Source organism: Sus scrofa, chromosome 4 (assembly GCF_054392235.1).
Source record: "Sus scrofa isolate SSC_HxYL_T2T_F1_AM1 chromosome 4, Sscrofa_HxYL_maternal_Yorkshire_Landrace_v2.0, whole genome shotgun sequence".
Taxonomy (NCBI): domain Eukaryota; kingdom Metazoa; phylum Chordata; class Mammalia; order Artiodactyla; family Suidae; genus Sus; species Sus scrofa.
In genome coordinates, this window is record NC_139386.1 from 112,089,907 (window position 1) to 112,113,419 (window position 23,513).

Consider the following 23,513-nt stretch of genomic DNA (forward strand, 5'->3'; position numbering starts at 1 on the left):
AGAGAATGGAGTTCAAGAAGGACGCTTGCGGGGCTCAGAATATCATGAAATTATTAACCAGCACTTCAGTGAAAGTCTGAATTCTGATTCTGCACCAAGACTGAAAATCTCAAGTACTTTATATAAAATTCATTGACAACCTAAGCCTAATTTACCATCAGGCTGATAATTAATGAGCTGCAAACACTCATTTCCTGCCACACATTAGCTGCTGCCTCGAGCGTACATTTTAATTGGGCTTTCTTTCCCATCTCATTACTCAAATATTGATAAAGTTTTTAAAATTTCTTAAAAAAAAAAAAAGGTCAAGAGGCAGTGACAATTTTATAAACAATGATGATGGTAACGGCAGCGGAAACTACAACAAGCAACAGCAAATGACATGGATGGAAGGTCCAGGCAAAGGGTTTCACACGCATTATCTCCTTGAATCCTCACAGACACGTGAGGCAGGAAGGGGTACCGTCATCATTTCATCGGGGAAGACGGAGCACTTGGGGAGGGTGAATAATATGCGCAAGATCAGATGGCTAGTGAGAGACGTAAGCGGGTCTAAAATTCAAGTTTGCCTGTTTACCAAGCCCGGCACTTAATGACACTGTCTTCAGAGGTCTAGCATCTAGCCATCAAAAGAGTTAAAAAAAAAAAAAACTTCAATAGGTATAAAAATATTTGTACATTTTCAATGTAACAAAATATATACAAAAAACATATTTAACATATAATGTATGAAAATATAAATTTTACATATCAACAGAGACAAAAATATGTCCAACACATTCGAGTGAGCACAATTCGTTTTTCTTAATTCCTCTGTATCTCTTAGTTTCATGGTGAACACTACACTCTTCTCTAAATTTTGTAGTGTTAGAGAAGGGGTGTCCTCAACATGAGAAGTGGGGAGCATCTACCACGACGAGCAACAATCCTTCGCTGTTTTTGTTCATCTGAATGTCTGGGATTATTGCATGGTATTAGAATATGATGATCTAAAATGTTTAATTGCTTTTGGAAATACTGATTTCCAATGATACAACATCGAATCCACCTAAAAGCTGCCCCCTTTCATTTTTCTGACGCCGGCCACATAATCATCCGTACAGCATCAGTGACAGTTCCAGTTCCAAGCGTTACCATAGCAACTGCTTTTGGAAAATGGAAACTAGTATCAGCGAGCAGTGACCTGATACTAGAGTAATAACTCATCCATGTCATAGAATGTTCTTCCTTTACACACTTGCATTAATTTTAGCAAGATTTTTGCAAATTGGTTTGGCTCAAAACACTTTCCTAAAAGTGTTTTTTTTTTTTTCTTCACTCAGGTTTTAGTGACCACCTAGTCCAAAAGGATCACACTACCCAAAACATAATCAAATCCACTGGCAAAGGCATGAGCACATTTTCTTGTGGTGAAAGATTTTTATCACTTGACTTGGAAAAATAAAGCTACCAGACAAGCATGATACATAAATATCAATTTCCTGGTTCACATCTTATATTCATTTGGAGTTTATAATTATATTTAAAGATGATTACTTCTTAAAAACATAAAGACGTGACAAATATTTAATTTGCTGAATAATAACAGCCCTGAACACACTAGAGTAATTCCTCCTTTGTTAAGGGAATTAATATATACACTTGTCCTTTTCAGATGACAATATGTGTTCAACTGGGTTCAGGATATTTAGATTAATTTTTCAAGGTTCTGACAAAATTTTTAACTTTCATTGAAGCATATAAGGTAAAAATGCCTCTTATCATTCACAAAGGTTGCTTTTAGAATGTGACAGTTACTATCAAAAACATGAGAGGACTATTTAAGACATATTTGGGTCAAGATTTTTCTGTTAATCTGTTTTACTTCTCAATTACATCTAGCATCTAATTCATTTCTGCATACATGGTTTTTCCTAATTAAAAAAAAAAATCTATGCCCCCATATTTAAAAAAATTCAGCATTCCTTTCACTAAATCAATGAAGTCACATCCCTGATACACTGCCGCCATAGCACCTTGAAGCAAACTGAGCTACTAAATAAGACTTGTTTTGTGAAATCTGAAGCCTCCAAGGTTTCATTCAGATTACCTAATTTTGAAAATAAAGAAAATATTCAGCATTGAAAAAAAGAGCTAAGTCTGTAAGGCAAATATGATTCCTAATTAGTTTCATAAACCCCAGTGGGTGACTCAGAAAATTGGAATTACGGAGATGGACAACAGGACACAGAAACCCTTACCTCCTGGAGGTGGTTTGTTTTTGGAAGTTAGAATGACAAAGCCAAATCCTTCATTTTCTTTCCGTTGCAACACAACATCATAGGCCTCCTGGGGAGCAGGCCTGGCTGGGACCTCTGCTCGGTTCAGGCGGGGAGATCCATTCTGTGTTGAAAGGAAGGCTTGAGAGCTGTCATCCTCAGGTTGTTTCTCTATAACAAACATGATCCATTTTGATATTTCTGCAACATTGTTATTTTCGATAACTAAAGTCTTTGTTTGTTTGTTTTGTCTTTTTGCCTTTTCCAGGGCCGCTCCCGTGACATATGGAGGTTCCCAGGCTAGGGGTCTAATCGGAGCTGTAGCCATTGGCCTACGCCAGAGCCACAGCAACTCCCAGAGCCACAGCAACTCGGGATCCGAGCCACATCTGCAATCTACACCACAGCTCATGGCAACGCCGGATCCTTAACCCACTGAGCAAGGTCAGGGATCAAACCCGCAACCTCGTGATTCCTAGTCGGATTCGTTAACCACTGCGCCACAATGGGAACTCCAATAACTAAGGTGTTTTTGTGCTAAACCTTTCACAAGAAAGTTTAGTTTCTAGTAACATAAAGACTAGAAAAGCAGTGCCTCCACCTAAATGAGCTCTGGACATAATTTGCATGCAGAGGTAGGCAGCAGCAGTCCATCTGGCTTGTAAACATTCTTTAAGTATATAACTGGAAAAAAAATACATGGTATCTCACGTTAAAGGAAGTTTTTCAAAGCTTCCATGAAATTTGATGGTAAAAAAATCCTTCTTGCAATTGTTTTAATTCCAACAAGTTTTTTAACCTTGACTAGCAACTTTAAGTTAATAATGGGAAACAACATAGTCAACTTTCTTTTAAAATCAACCCTAGATATAATTTAGTGAGTAACAGACTGGTCATTCATGACATCTAAGAGGTGACCACGGCAGGACAGAGATGTTACAGGTTAGAACAGTGTCCTATCTACAAAGTCTTTTACGGTGTGTTTTACAACTGCTGATTTTTTTCTGGATCAATGACGCTGGATGAGTTCACCATTAATGGTTCTCAGGCCTATAATGAGCTGGGCACATGAACAGGAAACTCTCCTAGAAATAGATCAGGGTATGTGGCCTCGCCAGCAAATGAGCCGTTCACCTACACTGTCTTCCTCCTATTCGAGGATAACGTTAGACTTTGAGAAAGAATGACACAAGTTAGTCCTTACTGATTTCAAAAAAGTGCCCAATTTCATGCCATAATTTGGTACAAAATATCAACAACCACCACAACAGTCACTGGTGAATATGCATTTACAAGGTCTCTTTGGTGCAAAATCCCCGCAACTCTGAGAATACGGTTTGAACCTTAACAGTGTCACCAACATCCAATCATTAATAAAAAACAAAGTTCTTTTTGATATAATGCATGGTGAGAATGAACTAGCTAAAATGCTAATTTTAGCAAGTAGTTAATATCAAACTACTATGAACCTTCTTCATGAGGCTTTCCAGGAGGGAGCCAACCTCTAGTTGGCACATCACATTTTTCATGTTTTGTAGCTATGTTTTGACTCTAGCACAACCAAATGGAGGCATTAAATCTGTGTGTGTCTCAGAATGCCTGAAATTTACGAAGAGAGGTGGGCCTTTACTTTGGATGTGGCGATCAAACACACTGTGCCTCCTTTTTTAGAGTTACTGCAAAAGTTCATCAAGTCAGCAATCACTTTTTTTCATGCCCACTCTGTGCCGGGCAGGCATTCTTCCAACTATGGAGGATACAGCACATAACTAAAAACCCCAACATTCAAGGGGCTTACATTCTTGTGGTACTACAGAGTTGTCTTTTGAACATTTTTAAGTAGCAATAATCCACTTCTAAAAATTTCTACTGAATGTTCAAAAATATACTGAAGAGAGAAATATGAGAGATTTTCACATCCTAGTGTAATGGTTTAGACTATAGGCTCTGCGATTTTTTTTTCTTTTTTTCTTTTCGTTTGGCCTTTTCTAGGGCCACTCCCGAGGCATATGGAGGTTCCTAGGCTAGGGGTCTAATCGGAGCTATAGCCGCCGGCCTATGCCAGAGCCACAGCAACACTGGATCCAAGCCGCGTCTTCGACCTACACCAGGGCTCATGGCAACACTGGATCCTTAACCCATTGAGCAAGGCCAGGGATCGAACCCTCAACCTCATGGTTCCTAGTCAGATTTGTTAACCACTGAGCCATGATGGGAACTCCAACAGGCTCTGTGATTAAACTACCTGGTCCTACTACTTACCAGACAAGCATTTCTCAACCTTTCTGTGAATAACTAGAATGGTGTCAGTGTTTATATCATAGTGTTGTAAAGAGTAAGTAAAAGAATACTTATGTCTGGGATACAGTAAGCCCTCAAAAACTGTTTACACCGACACTTCTCAAGTAGAAAGAGTCTGTCTTCTTTGAATATTTAGGATTTCATCGGGATCCAAAATCCTTTGCTATTCAGTTAATGAAATATCTTGGTATGACTAAATTAACTTTGTATTGGCATTTCAGAAAATATATTTAACCTTATACTCCAATCTACAATATCAGATTGGAAAAATTTATCACTATATTAATATAATCTTAATATAGAGGCCCCAAATTTATTTATTTTTGATAATAGTAGTATTATTTCTGAATCCTTTTGACCATACATGGTCTTTCACAATGAGGCCCTGGATCATACCAAATGAGTTATGTCATACACTATTAAACACAAGAAAATGATCTCAGAAAAAATAAATTAAAAAAAAAGTGGACTAAGTAGTCTCTTTGTTTCTTTTTTTCTTTCTTTCTTTTTTTTTTTTTTTTTTTTGCACTTTTTAGGGCTGCACCTGTGGCATAGGGAAGTTCCCAGGCTAAGGGTCGAATTGGAGCTGTAGCTGCCAGCCTGTAGCACAGCCACAGCAACGTGCGATCTGAGCTCCATCTGGGACCTACACCAGAGCTCACTGGCAATGTTGGATCCTTAACCCACTGAGTGAGGCCAGGGATTGAACCTGCATCCTCATGGATACTACATGGGTTCATTACTGCTGAACCACAACGGAAACTCCTCTTTGTTTCTTTTTTAACTTAACAGAGCAGGAATAGGTTCACTTACCACCATAGAAGATCTTTCTTCTGACAGTTAATAACACGTGGCCATTTCGAGCAGCAGTTGTCATTAGGTCTAGGACTTGTTTGTGTGATTTCCCTTTAACAGGAATTCCATCAATGCACATCAGCTCATCAGCCGCACGGAGCCGACCATCTTTCTCAGCTGCACCCAAAGGAATGATGGCCCCAATGTATATCTAATAGGATATAAAGTATAGGTTGGTCTATACAGTCTATTAAGATCTACTAAGATCCTTAACTACTAAGTTAAGGATTTTCTGACTCAGTACTGTGCAAACCAACAATTTTTGCAGCTCAATATGCAAACAGTCATGTTTTAGAAAAGTGCAATCTCAGAAATTGATCATTCTCCAAAATGGCACTTCCAACCACACCACACCACATGATCTCTTCTGGATCCTCTGGGCTGGGTACAAGGAAGACAGAAAATACAAAGTAGTTCAAGAACTTAAAAGTACCACTATCACTTCCATCACTATAACAAAATAAAAGTATTAAACTCAGAAAATGCAATTCTATGGAGAAGCTACTAAAAGGAAAGTCCACTGAATGTCATCAGGAAAGACTTTCTGTACACTATTCACAGCAACCGGGATAATTCTTACAATACTGCCATTACATAAGGCTATCAGTACAAACTGAGTATATACCAAAGAGAAATATTTCCTTTTTTAAAAAATTTTTTATTACTCAACTGAATTTATCACATCTGTAGTTATATAATGATCATAACAATCTCATTTCACAGGATTCCCATCCCACAGCCCAAGCACATCCCTCCACCCCCCAAACTGTCTCCTCTGGAGACCATAAGTTTTTCAATGTGTGTGAGTCAGCATCTGTTCTGCAAAGAAGTTGAGTCTGTCCTTTTTTCAGATTCCACCTGTAAGTGACAGCATGAGAAATATTTCTTGTTCCATAATTATAAAGCAGTAAATATTTTAAAGGAACAGAGTGGTATAAGATACATTTCTGTCTAGGTGAAGAGATCTAGTTCATTGCATTTGATAGCAACTAGAATCCTATAATAGGATTAGGTAATTAGGTAATCCTAAATGTTTGGGCTAGTTTCAGAGCTGCTAAAACTTGACATTTAAGAGAAGATAAAATGCAAGCATTTCCTCTAAAGACAGGAGGAAGACAAGGATGCCCACTCTCACCATTTTTATTCAACATAGTATTGGAAATCCTAGCCATAGCAATTAGACAAGAAAAAGAAACAGAAGGAATCCAAATTGGAAAGAAGTAAAACTGTCACTGTTTATAGGTGACATAGTACTACATGCAGAAAATCCTAAAGATGCCATCAGAAAATTAGTAGAGCTTTGGAGCCTCCATCGTGGTGCAGCAGAAACGAATCTGACTAGGAGCCATGAGGTTGCGGGTTTGATCCCTGGTCTTGCTCAGTGGGTTACGGATCTGGTGCTACTGTGAGCTGTGGTGTAGGCTGCAGATGCAGTTCGGAGAAATAAAGGAAATAATCCCATTTACCACTGCATCAAAAAGAGTAAAATATCTAGGACCAAACTTACTAAGGAGTGTAAAAATCTCATGTTTGGAAAACTATAGGTCACTAATGAAAGAAACTGAAGATGACACAGACAGATGGAGATATACCACGTTCTTTGATTGGAAGAATTAATACTGCTAAAATGACCACACTATCCAAGGCAATCTACAGATTCAATGCAATCCCTATTAAAACACCAAGGGAATATTTTACAGACCCAGAACAAAATATTTGTAAATTTGTATGGAAACACAAAAGACCCCAAATAGCCAAAACAATATTGAGAAAGAAGAATAGAGCTGGAGGAATCACTTTTCCTGACTTCAGACCATACTAGAAATCTACAATAATCAAAACAATATGGTACTGGCACAGAAGCAGACACATAGATCAATGAAACAAAATAGAGAGCTCGAAATAAACTCACACACTTATGATCAATTAATCTATGATAAAGGAGGGGCAAGAATATACAATGGAGAAAAGACAAATCTCTTTGATAAGTGTTTCTGGGAAAACTAGACAGCTACATGTAAAAGGATAAAAAGAGCGTTCAAAAAGAAAGTCAGAAATGAAAGAGAAGTTACCATTGATACCACAGAAATACAGAGGAACTACCTTTGGGGAAATACAAAGGGAATTTGTAGCAAAATACAAAGTAGTTCATAAGAAACTACTATGAACAGTTGTATGCCAAAAAATGGACAACCTAAAAAAACGGATATATTTCTAGAAGCATGTATCCTTTCAAGACTGAATCATGAAAAAGTAGAAAATCTGAACACATAAGTTACTAGTAAGGAGATCAAATCAGTAATTAAAAACCTTCCAGTCAACAAAAGTCCGGGACCAGATAGCTTCACTGGTGAATTCTACCAAACATTTAAAGAAGATTTAATACCTATCCTTCTCAAACTCTTCCAAAAAACTAAAAAGGAGGGAACACTTCTAAACTCATTTCATCATGCCAGCATTACCCTGAAACCAAAACCAGACATGGACACCATGAAGAAAGAAAATTACAGGTCAGGATCATGGATGAACATAGATGCAAAAATCCTCAACAAAACCAAATTTAAAAATTCATTAAAAGGACCATATACTATGATCAAATAGAATTTATTCCAGGGATGCCAGAATGGTTCAACATCCACAAATCAATCAACATGATATACCACATCAACAAAGGAAGGATAAAAACCTTATGATCATCTCAAAAGATACAGAAAAAAAGCATTTGACAAAATTCAGCATCCATCTGTAACAACTCTCAACAAACTGAGGGAACATGCTTCAACATAATAAAGGCCATACCTGACCAGCCTACAGCTAACATCATATTAAATAGCGAAAAGGTGAAAGCCTTCCCTCTAAGATCAGGAACAAAACAAGGATGTCCACTATTGCCACTTTCATTCAGTGAGTCCTAGCCATAGCAATTAGGGAAAAAAAAGAAATTCACAATCACATCTTTTTGATACACACACACACAAGAAAACTACTCAGACATAAAAAAGAACAAAATCTTGCCAACTGTGACAACACAAATGAACCTCAAGGGCATTATGCTAAGTGAAATAAGTCAGACAGATGAAGACAAATACTATATAATCTCATGTATATGTGAAATAAAAAAAAAAAAACCAAAATAAACCAACAAAAATAAAACTCACAAATAGAAAGAACAGAATGGTGGCTGACAGTGGGAAGGGGGTAGGGAATAGGTACAAACTTCTGGTTATAAAATAAATAAATCATGCAGATGTTATATGAAGCATGGGGGCTAGAGTCAACGAAATTGTAGTGCAGATCTGAAAGTTGCCAAGAAAGTAAATCTTAAAAGCTCTTATCATAAGAAAAAAATTTGTAACTCCGTATGGTGATGGACGGTAGCTAGAATTATTGTGATGATCATTTTGCAGTGTATACAAACATCAATCATTATGTTGTACATTCGAAACTGCTATAATGCTACGTGTCAGTCATACCTCAATTAAAAAGAAAAAAAGAGAAACAACCAAGATATTTCATATTTGTCCTACATAGGGCAACCTGCCTTAAGCTTTATTTGCCTCTGATGATTATTTTAACATAATCAATATGACTAATTAGAACATTTATGCCATAAAAATATTCTAGTCAGAAACAGAAAGAAGCGGAGTTCCCGTCGTGGCGCAGTGGTTAACGAATCCGACTAGGAACCATGAGGTTGCGGGTTCGGTCCCTGCCCTTGCTCAGTGGGTTAACGATCCGGCATTGCCGTGAGCTGTGGTGTATGTAGGTTGCAGACGCGGCTCGGATCCCGCGTTGCTGTGGCTCTGGTGTAGGCCGGTGGCTACAGCTCCGATTCGACCCCTAGCCTGGGAACCTCCATATGTCGTGGGAGCGGCCCAAAGAAATAGCAACAGCAACAACAACAACAACAACAACTACAAAAAGACAAAAGACAAAAAAAAAAAAAAAAAAAAAAAAAAATAGAAAGAAGCTTGTCATATTAAAACAATATTGTTATTCACTTAACTTCCAAGCATGATAATAAAGTAGTCTTTCTTGATAGTCTACCAGAAAACTTTAAATACATTCTTAAATTCTAAAAAGCACCTTATTTCATGGTCAAACTAAGGGCAAAACAAAAATAAACCCACTATATTTGTTCTTTAAGGGAGAATCCCATATAAATAAAATTCTACATTGAAATGCTTTGCAAATATAACCATTTATTATTCTCAATTTACAGCTGACATATTCAGATTTTACCTGCAGTTTTACCCTCAGCTATATACCAAGTTAACAGAGGTATCAACACCAGCAGAAATGCAGTGCTTCCCTGTATTAATGAAACCATTAGAGAAATCTTAAAAAACCAAAGTAGAAAACAAAACAAAAACACCATTTTCTATCAAATCTACACTTTAAAGTTTTAACAGAAATGGCCAAATTCCAAAGCATTTAAACTTACAGATTGGTCAGGTCCATCTCCTCCAAGCACTCTGAAGCCAAACCCTGATTCCTGCTTCCGAAGAAAAACATCCAAATCTTTGGTGTTTGGCGCTAAGGGAAACCGGAAAATAATAAGTACACCCAAACATACATACACATATATTCTGATGTATTTTAAAAGGATTAATACTGCAAACATTTCAATCATAAATCTTTGTTTTCTCTCTAACCAAAACTTTGAATCGAGACACCTTAGGAGGGAGTTCCCATCGTGGCTCAGCGGAAACGAATCTGAGCAGCATCCATGAGGACTCAGGTTTGATCCCTGGCCTCGCTCAGTGGGTTAAGGATCCCGTGTTGCCATGAGCTGTGGTGTAGGTCACAGACACAGCTCGGATCCTGTGCGGCTGTGGCTGTAGGCGGGCAGCTGCAGCTCCAATTGGACCCCTAGCCTGGGAACTTCCATATGCCTAAAATGTGGCCCTAAAAAGACAGTCAGTAAATAAATAAATAAATAAATAAATAAATAAATAAGCAAGCCTCAGGAATCTTTACGCCCACTTCCCTGCACTTGGTCTTACACCGCCATTAATTCTTGATGCTTTCAAATCAATGCTTCACCTTCCTAAATGCAGCCTGCGACTATCCAGATAAAGACCTGCAAATGGTAAGTATGAAGTCAACTGTATATAATATTTCCGCCTGCATACATTTTCCCAAGGTAGAGTTAGAGCTATTCCTAAAAATAAATAAATTAAAAAAACTAAACCTACTTAAATCTACAATTTTACTTTGGAAAAGATCTATTAGTAAGCAAATTAGTACGAAAGTGAGCTTCTGCCTTATGCACACTCCCTTCTCATCCCCTCTCAGGTGGGCTCCTCTACAGAGTCTACTCTTTTGCTTCCCCCCCCCCGAGACTGCACACCCCTCGGCTTCATCATCCTTCGTATTCCTGCCAGGAAAAACTTTCTAAAACACACGTCCAACCATTTCATCCCTCTGGTTAAAACCACCCTGTGGCTCTCTCATGTCTATCACCGTCTCCATCTTCCCAAGAACGACACAATCCACCTCCGTAAGCTGCCCCTGCCTGCGCCCCTCTGGTTTCCCTGGCCCACTACACCCAGCTAAAGGGAACTACTGGCAGAACCTAGGTCATGCAAGGCCAGTGTGCAAATGCTAGTCCTTCTTTCTTTCTCTTGCATCTGTCTCTTAAACACCTCTTTGGCATTCAAGACAAAGCTCAACTCTCTATATGAAGCAGTATTTGCCACTTCCTACGACCCGCAGTGGTAAAACTGACCACTTCCTACTTCAGATGCCAATTCATCCAGTCCCTCCTTCTATTACTGCACCTGTTAGGGGCTTATCTGTACTTAGTTATATATTTACTTGATTAGCTATTTATCTTTACCCACAGTGGTAAAAGTGACCATTTCCTACTTTAGAACCCAATTCATCCAGTCTATCGTTCTATCGCTGCAGCTGTTAGGGGCTTATTTGTACTTATTTCTATATTTATTTGATAGCCCTGTATCTTTTCCATTTAGGTTTAATCATCTTTTTAGGTGCGGGGCCCATGTAACCTGTTTCCTCTGTAGTTCCACTACCTACTGTGATGTCAGGTGGACAGAGAACACTTAATATATCCTTTTTGAAGAAAATAAATGAGTTAATGTTGAGTATTCAGGGAAGAAGCCCAGAGTCATATTAAAATTGGAGTGAAGGTATAACCTCAATATGATTTTGAAAGACAGGTAAGTCTTGAGTTTTTTTTTTTTAATTCAAATTAATTTTGCAGCATGCTCTCTTGAAATATTCCACAACTACTTACGTTTATCTTCGTATAAAGTCTTAGATTTCAGGTAGACCTCAGAAGGATCCAGTTTCGGAGATCCTGACCTGATAATGCTGGGTGGGAAAGGCATAGGCTGGGGGATGGGCTCATTTATGGCCTCCAAACTTCCTGAATTTTCCTTCTTCTCTGTTTTCTGAAATGGAAAAGGATCTTAGTATTTCAAAAAACCAGATGGTTGATGAGTGCATGAAACTGTTGTCTAAATCAAGTATGTCAACTGATTACAGCTGTATAATTGGCAGGGACAAAACCAAAGTCTATTTGCAATCTTAAAGGAATCCACTTTCATAGCCAGGTGTAGATGGTTAAAACACATTTCACTCAATTTAGAAAAAGTTATAATGAAGTCAAGAAAAATGCCTTAATTAGCCCTATGTTTAAGCAATTTCGCCCCTTTCTCCTCCACCAAAACACAAGCTGATTTTAGGAAGATAAACAGGGATACAACACAAGGCAGGACTTATTTTTTCTTGTTTGTTTTTTTTTTTTTTGTTTTTTTTTTTTTTTTGCTTTTTAGGGCCACAGCCAAGGCAGATGGAGGTTCCCAGGCTAGAGGTCTAATTGGAGCTACAGCTACTGGCCTATGCTACAGCCACAGCAGTGCAGGGATCTTAGCCGTGTCTGTGTGTGACCTACACCACAACTCAAGACAATGCCAGATCCTTAACCCACTGAGCGAGACCAGGGATCGAACCCGCAACATCATGGTTCTTAGTCGTATTCATTTCTGCTGCGCCACGATGGGAACTCTAAGGCAGGACTTCTTTGTAAAGCAAGAGGGAGCCTCTGAGAGAACAGCTCCATAAAGCCCTGGGTAAGTCCTACCTCCCCACTCACTGAATTGAATTCCCAGGGAAGATGTTTAAGGTGATATTCGTTCTAAGAAAATGAAACAGGAAGTGTTAACTCTAATTTAGGTTATAAAGATGTCACTGTGAAAACCCGTGTGGCCCATTCAAATGTATCACGAAAAACTGCCCCACACCAGGGAATCAGATTTGGGATAACAGAGTAGCCTATTTTCACATGTTCCCATTTAGATAGAACTTGCACAAAAGAAGAGCTCAGCAAAATGACCTCTCTAATAAAACTTTAAAAATGAAATTCAATAAATAGCCTAAGAAAAAAATACTTTGAGAACAGCTTGTTATCCTGATTCATGGTTAGGAGAGGGAGATTACAGAAGTTTGTGATAAAATAATTAATGTGACTAGAATGCAGGAGCAGGAGTTCTTGTTGTGGCTCAGCGGTAACAAACCCGACTAGGACCCATGAGGACGTGGGTTCGACCCTGGCCTTGCTCAGTGGATAAAAAAGGATCCATTGCTGCAGTGAGCTGTGGTGTTGGTTGCACATGTGGCCTGGATTCTGTATGGCTGGGGCTGGGGCGAGGGCCAGCAGTTGCAGCTTCGATTCAACCCCCAGCCTGGGAACTTCCATGCGCCGCGAGGGTGACCCTAAAAAAAAAAAAAAAAAAAAAAAAAAAAAAAAAAAAAAAAAAGACGCAGTAGCAGCAGCTTGTTAGGGAGGAGTGAGAGGACAGCCTCCACAAAGTGCTGTGTCCAAGAGGCCCCTACACTGGCCCGGACCCAGTCAGAGTCCACGTCCTAAGACTGCCAGAAGCAGTGAGAGGTCATTAGAGACGTTCAGCAATTATAAAGCATCATGGTTGCTGTGTCTGCATTGGCATCTGTTACGAAATAGATACAGTGGCACAGGAGTTAAAAATGGTTACCAGGGGACCAGAGAAATGGAGAAAAACACAGTGCAATTTTAAGTAAACAGGCAAGAGAATTTCTGCTCACTGGACCTACGTGGGACAGTCTTTACAAGTGCTGAGTGTTTCTTTCCTTTGACCCATAAAACAGCAAATCTGTGGCAGATCCTATTTGGTGGGCTATAGAGAATTAACCCATTTTATGTCTGATGGCCTTTTGTTTAGTAGCCTAAGGTTTATGGTAATGGAAGACCATCTTTCAACAAAAGACGACAGACCTCAAATCAAGCAACTTAGGATTCTATACAAAACTGTCTTTATATCCATCTAATTGTGGATATTTAAGTTGGCACACATGTGTACCAGGCACAGTTTCTTTCAAAGCATTATCGGTGGACTATCGGTGGTATAGGCTCCGAGAGTCTTCCAACAGAAATACCCAACCAGGAGAGCACGTCTTCTCTCTAGGGGGCTTTTTCTAACTCACAGGCTTCCCTGGTTTCTGATACAAGCCCGGCGCAGAACGCCTCCTGCCTCCTCCCCATCTGTCATCACCACCACCACAAGCTGCCCTCACAGAGGGCAAAGTGGTATCTCTCTCCCCGTGATGAGAAGAAGCATTTGAGGACCACTGCGTATACTCACCATTTTGGCAGTTTTAGTTGGTGATGGAGGACCTTAAAAAAAAATGAGCCACATTTTAAAAACAGAGGAAGCATTGCCAGATCACAAATACTGCTATGTTTATGCTAAAACTAGCTTTGACTTTTAGTAGGCGAGTCAATTATGTCCAACATGTGTTCTACGTGTCAAGGGTTAAGGACAATCCTAAGGCATAAATGTTACTACCGTTTTATAAAGAAAGAAAACAAAGACTCAAATAGATGAACATCACTTTCCGCTCCTGCTGAACTAATAGGTAATAAGACAGGAAATTGACACCCAATTTGTTTGACATCAAACCCTGGACTCGGACCTTTTCTGGGACACTGGGTAACTCTCCAGCCCTCACAAAGGGATCTGTACCTACTCTGAGCGCATTCTACCGTATCACCCAGAGAAGAAGCAAAAAGGGTTCAAAGAAATGAGAATAATGAAAAATGCCCCAATGAAGCTAAACTGCTCATGTGCCTCAAAAAATGAAAACTAAAAGCCAGAGAGATACATGTGAAGGGCTAAATTTTATTCTTTAAAATGTTAGTCATTCACAGGTATGGATTTAAGAAAGCCCATTAAAATGCAACTTTGTGATTGGTCCTTGGAACTGGATTGATGTCTGGGAGCCGTTCAAGTCAGCTGATGACCTGGGAAAATAAAATTGTATTTCTCTCATATGAGCACTGTGGGGTTTAATTAACATTTATGAACAGATACTAAAGCTTAAGATAAAAGTTTTATGAGCACAAGCTACCATGATTGCTTTTACAGAACAGATTAACACGCCAGCCAACATTTTGCTTATTCACAGAGATGCTATGCTCTTTCAAAACATCTTTGGTACATTACAGAGGTCTGGATCAAGTACCAGTGGTTGAAAGAGTCCATTCCTATTATTGCCATCAACAGAGAAAATGAAATTAAGAAGATATATTTTGCTGAAGAAGCACAATGCTGTGACTCTCTCTAATCATTAAAGTCATAGATTAGATTTTTAAAAAAAATATAGAGGGAAAGAAACCCATAATGGACACAATGAAGCCACTAATAACTAAAAAAGAAAAAAAAAGAAAAAAAAACTGCTGCAAAAGATACTGCTTATGGAAGCAGTCGGGCAGAACTTAAGGAAAATGCACACTAATTACCAGTTAAGCCTGCTGGAAAAAAAGATTCTGACCTGTAGTAAGGAAGGACAGCGAGTAGGTATAAATCTACGAACAATGAAGCTTTTTCCTTTTTGTGCTTTTACTCACCTCCTCTTAAGATAAGCAATGGTACATCTGCACCTACTGGAAACTGCTTTAGCACCTCTACCACTTGGAGATGTGTTAAATTCTGCACATTTTGATGGTAAATTTCCTTAATTATATCCCCTTTCTGTAGGCCTTGACACCACTGGCTATCCAGTATCATTTTCACCTTCTGTCCAGTGGGGCTGTCAGCAATTGCAAACCCAAAGCCTTTAGGGCCCTTAATCAGAGGGATAGTCACTAGTTCAGGCTGGGAGCTGCCTGATGATGCCATAGATGCTCTCTGCTCACTCAGATCTACCGGTCCATTGAGACGATCACTGATCAAGGTGTGTCCCGATTTGCCATTCTGGTCCAGAATCACGGCTCCTGACTTAAACTCCTGAGTACTCATGCAAGTCTCTCCCTTCGTTAACGGCTGTCCATTGATGACAGGAGTAGCAGCAACAATGTCCACGACCGGATCTTCATTGTCATCAGGAAGTGGATAACCACGACATAAAGTGAGGTTGACATACTGATTGACGGGTACCAACTGAAACATCTGGACAACATCTGCATGGGTGTGACCAAGGACACAGTTGCCATTGATGTCGACAATAACATCACCTGGTAAAACATAAGTCATGTTAATATATTAAAACTATCAAGTGAATTTTTGTTGTTGGAAGAGTCAAAAATAACTGAAATTCAGCATCTAAATTTGGATCCTAGAAACTTCTTCCTGGACATTAACAACTGAAAAGATAGCTTTTCAACATAGATATGCCATTCTCCCTTCTGTGACTCCTCTTTGAAAAGAACATATAAATGCATACATTCTTAGTTTTCTTAGTGCCAAAGAATCACGACCTCAAGCTCGAGTGAATCTTTAAAAAAGTAACTGAAAACTCCTATTACCAATGTTGGTATATCCTTTGAGTCATACCAAAGTGGCCACACAAAGCTAGGCGCATTATAGTAGGTATTCAGTACACAACAAAGGAGCAAATATTCCACTGGCTACTTGCACAAACAGGCAATCTTGAAATCCTACCTTATTTCTTGATTTTAAGCAGGCACTGATTACAGTGTACTTAAAAAGTCATTCTAGATTGAACAATGTATGGCTGAAGATTAGAATAATAACTTATGAATGTATTTTCTTTTAGCACCCTTCTTTTTTGTAAAGATTTTCAATTTAATATAATTCAGTTTTCAAAAGGAGAAATACCAACACAAAAGCTCAATGCAAGCAAACAACATATTATTTAAGACATTGAAAAGTCAGCTCAATTAATCCTTGTGAAAGTTGGGTTTTGCTTTCCTGATTTTACATTATTATGCCCGCTTTTGGTTGCAGGATCATTACCACTTGACATTCATCAATTGTGTGTGTTTTTTTTAATGCAGCTTGAACTTCTAAAATTTGTCCTCTGATGTCTCATCTATTTGCTGCTTTTATTTGAATATGATTATTTAAAAGGTTATTGCCAAATAAAGGTGCTATAATTTGTTCTGATTGCGTGTAGGCTTTAAAAAAATCAACATGAATGGTATTTAAAAACAAATGTTAGTCTGTAGAAATGTTTCAAAATTCAAGAAGATATAGAAATTAGACTAATTAGAAACAAAGTTTTTGACTTTTCCTCCCCGACCAAAGTTGCCAGATTTTTAATCTAAGTATTATATTGTTATATAAACTCATAACAGTTTCAGACAAACCTGAATCTATATTACAAAATTCTGGTAGCATATACAATAGCTACCAGATGCGTTTCATGAACAACATATAAAAAAGTAAAAATTGAGGACTTCGGAAAAAAAACACCTTACTATCAATTTTAATCTCTAGAGTTTGTAAATGTTAGAAAATAATAAAGGAGGGCTAAAAAATTTTTTTTATAAATAAAACTTTTGATTATTTTAAATTTTCTTGTTTTAAGTTTTCTATCACCTAAATGGGAAAGCATGAGTGATCCCATATTCTAACTGAAAATAAGTTGATATCGGCCATCAAAAGTAATATGACAATTGAATCATGCAAATGTGGGGCATATTTATACCTAATATGTGAAATAACAGAGGATTAGAAAAGCATAGCCAATAGTGTAAGAAGCAATCTCAGTGGAATACTAACCTCTTTCTGGAAAAAAGTACTTAAACTTTTCCCATAATCAGTAGCTAGTTTTAAATTTCCTCTAACCATCCCCAGCCATAAATACTGTCAGTCATAAAAAATACCTAACAATTACCAAATAAATTTTAGGAAAACTATGTAAAGGACAAATTTATATACCTCTGTAAAAATGGTAATATTATTACCTATAATTCTTAACATGGCAGTTTAATTTCACTAACAGACAGTAAGGAGGCAAAAAACAAACAAAAAACTCCCAACTTGGGGAAAAAACTGTGGGATACAACAATTTGTTCAGTATCACTATAAACACCACAATGAATCATCTTCCAAAAAATATTATAGATGAAAGTTAAAAACTCCAAAAGTACTCTATATAATCAATGAAAATCAAACAATTACAAACAGTTTTCTGAGATGGTTACTAAATCTTTAGTGGAGCCAAAATTATACTACTTGAAATTCATACTACTCAAAAATCAAGAACTTAAGGTTTTCACTAAGTTTCTACTTTTTCCTCAAAACTAGAATACACTTAGTTTAGAAGCTAAACTATTTTAATATAGGAATCTCCCTCTTCAGTTGAATAACTTAGTTCTCTCTCTCTCTCTATATATATATAAAATTACATGTGATATATACTTAATAGCTATTATATAATATTTATTATGTAAATTACATATATATATATAAACTTTTTTACTATAATTTTTGTTATAGTGTCACAACTCTCCAAGTATTTCTGAGCAATCTGTTACCTGGTGCAATCTTCCCATCCTGAGCTGCAGGACCATCCTTCAGCACATTTTTCACTTGTAGGAACTCATCAGGCCTATCTCCACCAATAATGGTAAAGCCAAATCCCATTGTGCTCTTTTTCAATGACGCTCGAACAAGGATGCCTTTAAGCTGAGATGGATCTCGAGTAAAATGTGATTTTTCCACATCTGCACAGAAATGAGGGACAAGAATAATGACAATGAGGGAGTTCCTGCCGTGGCTCAGTGGTAACAAGCCAGACTAGCAATCCGTGAGGATGAGGGTTCGATCCCTGGCCTCATTCAGTGGGTTAAGGATCTGGATTTGCCATGAGCTGCAGCGTAGGTGGTAGACACGGCCTGGATCCCACATTGCTATGGCTGTGGTGTAGGCCAGCAGCAGCAGCTCCAATTTGACCCCTAGCCTGGGAACTTCCATATGCCATGGATGTAGCCCTAAAAAATACAAAAAAAAAAATAATAATAATAATAATTACAATGAATATAGCCCTCAAAGCTAATCTCTAAGATAGTCTATATAATTTAACAAATCATAACAGAAAGAAAATAGATTCTAAAGTTAAAGAAGAGCTGTAATTTAAATTCATTAACTAAATCAATGAAAAAAATTCTTAGTGAACAAATCATTTATTTTATAGGACTCTTCACATCAACTGAAAGGTAAAAGCGTCCACTTTACCTCTTCATCATTGCCTTGTTTGGGCTTACTTGTTCTTATCCCAGAGTCCTTTACACAGAAATTAAAATGACACACCTGAAGGACAGTCTTTATCAGTAAATACCTGAAAGCCATGGGCACGCATTTGGCTGTCTATTTCCTTAGAATAAGCAGCTATGGAGCTCTGTGTAGAAAACACTACACTAAGGGGAGTTCCTGTAGTGGCTCAGTGGTTAATGAATCGAACTAGAAACCATAAGGTTTCAGGTTCGATCCCTGGCCTCGCTCAGTGGGTTAAGGATCTGGCATTGCTGTGAGCTGTGGTATAGGTTGCAGACGCTGCTGGGATCCAGCGTTGCTGTGACTCTGGCATAGACTGGCGGCTACTACCTTTGATAAGACCCCTAGCCTGGGAACCTCCATATGCCGTGGGTGTGGCCCTAGAAAAAGACACACACACACACACACACACACACACACACACACACACAAAAAGAGAGAGAAGAAAACACTATACTAGGAAGATGAGGGCAACTGTCATGAACTTGTTGTACAAGAGAATACATCAGATTTTATCATTTACAACTCGGGCTTTCTGCAGTCTTTAATTTCCAACTGATGAGAGGAGTGAATCCCTGCACTGCCAGTAAATAGCTGTATGCTTCTTTCTCTTTTACTCATGTTGAGGGGATACTTTAGGAAGGAAAACAACAACAACAAAACAAAAACACACAGCTTCTTTGAAAAGTCTATTTTAAAAGTTTTTCTCAGGTGATCCTAGAACGAAAAGTGATCTACATTTGCATGTAAGACCTCCCTTCTCTTTTCCAGAAACTTTCCCTCCTCTCTTCCACCCTGCTGCCATAAGGCACTTGTGGGGATCAAATTGTACAGGTTCATAATCCTCAAAGAATTGTTTACATTATCTTTTGAAAAGATAGTTAAAACTTTTCTACAGGAGTTCCCGTTGTGGCTCAGTGGTTAACGATCCCGACTAATATCCATGAGGACTCAGGTTCAATCCCTGGCCTCACTCAGTGGGTTAAAGATCTGGCATTGCAGTGACCTGTGGTGGAGGTCACAGACGTGGCTTGGGTCTGGCATTGCTGTGACTCTGGCGTAGGCCGGTGGCTACAGCTCCGATTAAACCCCTAAGCCTGGGAACCTCCACATGCCATGGGTGCGGCACTTAAAAAAACAAAGACCAAAAAAACCCCCTTTTTCTACAAATCTATAGCCTTATTGAGATATAATCCACGAACAATAGAATTTAGCCATTTAAAGCATACAAGTCAATGATGTGCAGCCATCCTCACAATCTAATTTTAGCACGTTATCCCCCCACCCCTAATACACATCAAAGAAATCCCCGTGCCCATTACGAGTCACTTCCCATTTCTCTCCAACCCACCTGCACACCCTAGTCTTAGACAACCACCAATCTACTTTCTGTCTACAGATATGTCCAATCTGGACATTTACTATAAATGGAATCATAGGTGGTTTTTTAAGTGGTTTATTTCACTTAGCATAATTTTTTTTGAGGTTCATCCATGTTGTAGCATGTTAGTACTTTGTTCCTTTTTATTGCCAAATAATATTCCACTGTTTGGACATTTATTTACCCATTTATTAGCTGATGAACATTTGGGTTGTTGATATCTGGATACTATGAATTATGTTGCTATGAACACTCATGTAGAAGGTTTTACACAGGCAACTATCTTCGTTCCTTTTAGGTACATACTGGGAGTGGAAATGCAACAGTTACCGTAAACATACCGTAACTACATTTAGCATTTTGAAGGACTGCCAAACATTTCCAAAGGGGACCGCCCCATTTTAAGTTTCTACCATCAGTGTCTGAGGCTTCCAACTTCTGCACATCCTTGCCAACACTTGCTACTGCCTGCTTTTTTGGTTACAGCTATTCAGGTAGGTATCCAATAGACTCTCACTGTGGTTTTGATGCTCATTTCTCTAAAGACACAAATTAACAAGGGTGACATGTCATATTTTGACCACACCTGGCCCTAGTACCAAGCCCAGAGTTATCAGTTATGTGTGTTTATCTGCCGCTGCCTCTCTTAGCAAAGTGTTCTAAGAGGCGTGCATTAAAGCTTGACCTCAGAAAAGAGCAATCCCTGGGGCTGCCCTGTATAGTTGTACAGATTTTGCAGTATAGACCTGGCTCCCTTAAGATGCAGGGCTGTCTTGCAAATACTGACAAAGGCAGGTTTGGGGTAGGAGTAGGTTTGCTTTATTTGTTATCTTCTTCCCAGATTTGCTGATCTCTTACAAAGAAAACACTTGACGTTAAAAAAAAAAAAAATCAGCTATTTTGGGCTTCTCGAAGTAGAAGACTTAGACTCCAGACAGCAGTGCATTACCACACACAGTAAACTATTATTTTGTGAGGCCTCTGAGTTTGGCCAGTCAGGCTGCGTGTGGTGATACCTCTGTGCATTGCTGAGCTCTTGATGTGTTTCTGACATTCAAACTAGCAACTCATCTCTGAACAAAATATCACTTGAAAAAATTATCTGACACGGTCAAAGCCTATTCAGTTATGTAAGCTGGTCATGACTGCCCACTACTGCTGCCTACCAGACTGTAGATAAGATCATTTGTTTAAGTATTGTGGTATTGTGTACTTGGACAGGTATTTGAGGAAAATACTTTTTTTTTTTTTTTCCTTTTTAGGGCCACACTGGCAGCATATGGAGGTTCCTAGGCTAGGAGTTGAATTGGAGCTACAGCTGCCAGCCTATGCCACAGCCACAGCGTGGGCTCCGAGCTGCATCTGTGACCAGCTCATGGCAACACCGGATCCTTAACCCACTGATTGAGGCCAGGGATTGAACCCGCAACCTCATGGATGCTAGTCGGATTCCCTTCTGCTGAGCCACGTCAGGAACTCCCGAGGAAAACACCTTTAATGAAATGTACCTTTCTCATTTTTATGTCAACTATTGAGATATTTCTGATCAGCTACCCCATGCTCTAATCCCTGCGCATATCAGAGCAAGACTAGTCTGTAAGGGCTAAGCCAGAAAATCAGCCTATAACAGAGGAGCACCGAGATGTACAAACATTCAAAGGGGAGGGTAAGTTTTGGTTAACGCCTAATTAGGGGAAGTAGTAATAAAACAGCCAAAGCCAGTTAGAAGTTGGTCAGAAGTAGGTCTTATCAGAATTAGATACAGGAAAGTGAGAATAAGAAAGGTACAGAGAAACTATGAGTCCAATAATCCTGATTTTAAATTCAAGCTTCGTGATTTAGTTGTCATCTTGGAATATTATTTAATCTTTTTTTTAATTTTAATTTTTATTTATTTATTTATTTATTTATTTATTTATTTATTTATTTATTTATTTATTGTCTTTTTGCCATTTCTTGGGCTGCTCCAGAGGCATATGGAGGTTCCCAGGCTAGGGGTCGAATCGGAGCTGTAAGCTGCCAGCCTACGCCAGAGCCACAGCAACGCAGGATTCAAGCCGCGTCTGCAACCTACACCACAGCTCACGGCAACGCCGGATCGTTAACCCACTGAGCAAGGGCAGGGATCGAACCCGCAACCTCATGGTTCCTAGTCGGATTCGTTAACCACTGCGCCACGACAGGAACTCCTATTTAATCTTTTAAGTCTCAGTTGCCTCATCTATAAAATGGGGATAACAGTACCTACTTCATGGGATTGTTACAGGGATTGAACTAGGTAATGCACAGAAAGCCTAAGAAACAGTGCTTGACAAATAGTAAGTGCTCAAAAAATGCAGGTAAGTACAAACACATACAGGTTGGCTAAGAAAGGCGGGTCATAAACTTTGAGTATTTCTGTCCCCGTGGCAAGTATATTCCTGGGATGGAAGCATTAGGCAACTGTAACTTGATACCACTGAGGCATCTGGATAGGGAAAATAATATTAATAATCTTGCAGCAATAGTTTGAAGTTTAGATGAGATGATGTTTACAAAGCATCCAATTCAGTACCTCGACGTTATCTCAGTAGATGGTAACCACTGTTCTTCCAGGACTAGCATAACTTCCATCGCTACTAGGAAGCCTTTCCTTCCCTCTCACTGTCAGATTTAAAGTCTCTCTCCTTTGTTCCAACACTGTAGTTTATTTCATTTCATTTTATTTTTTGCTTTTTAAGGCCGCTCCTTCAGCATATTTAAGTTCCCAGGCTAGGTGTCAAGTCAGAGCTGCATCTGCGACCTACGCCACAGCTCACGGCAATGCCTGTTCCCTGACCCACTGAGCGAGGCCAGGGATTGAACCCTCATCCTCATGGATACTAGTCGGATTTGTTTCTGCTGAGCCACAATGGAAACTCCCACTATAGTTTATATATCTAACATCATACAGAACAAAACGATGTGTCTATCTCCCTGGCTAAGTTGTGGGCTCCTAAAAGACAGGGGCTAAGTCCTTACTCTTTTAATGCCTAGTTCACAGGCAAGCGCCTGGTAATTAAAATCAATGAAACACAAGGTTACTGGCTTCAAGGAGCTTAGAGTTTAGTGGGGAGAGAAGATCTCCTCTGATGGGCACCGTGGAAGCCACGGGCCTTCAGGAACGACACGTTCTAATACAAAGAACTCTGCATCCAAAGTCAGTAAAGCCAG

General features: G+C 38.9%; 1 protein-coding gene across 10 annotated transcripts in view; it reads right to left on the bottom strand.

The window, feature by feature from the left end:
- The window catches only part of MAGI3 (membrane associated guanylate kinase, WW and PDZ domain containing 3), a 266,980-nt gene that overhangs the window by 27,791 nt on the left and 215,676 nt on the right, over positions 1 to 23,513 (bottom strand). For all 10 annotated transcript variants that reach the window (XM_085023516.1, XM_085023515.1, XM_021090716.2 and 7 more), the window contains 7 exons: positions 18,202 to 18,390; positions 15,328 to 15,933; positions 14,063 to 14,094; positions 11,677 to 11,833; positions 9,859 to 9,950; positions 5,373 to 5,565; positions 2,241 to 2,429 (listed from right to left, as the gene is read on the bottom strand). In XM_085023516.1, coding sequence (XP_084879642.1) covers positions 2,241 to 2,429; positions 5,373 to 5,565; positions 9,859 to 9,950; positions 11,677 to 11,833; positions 14,063 to 14,094; positions 15,328 to 15,933; positions 18,202 to 18,390 — 1,458 coding nt within the window. The remainder of the gene's footprint in view (positions 1 to 2,240; positions 2,430 to 5,372; positions 5,566 to 9,858; positions 9,951 to 11,676; positions 11,834 to 14,062; positions 14,095 to 15,327; positions 15,934 to 18,201; positions 18,391 to 23,513) is intronic.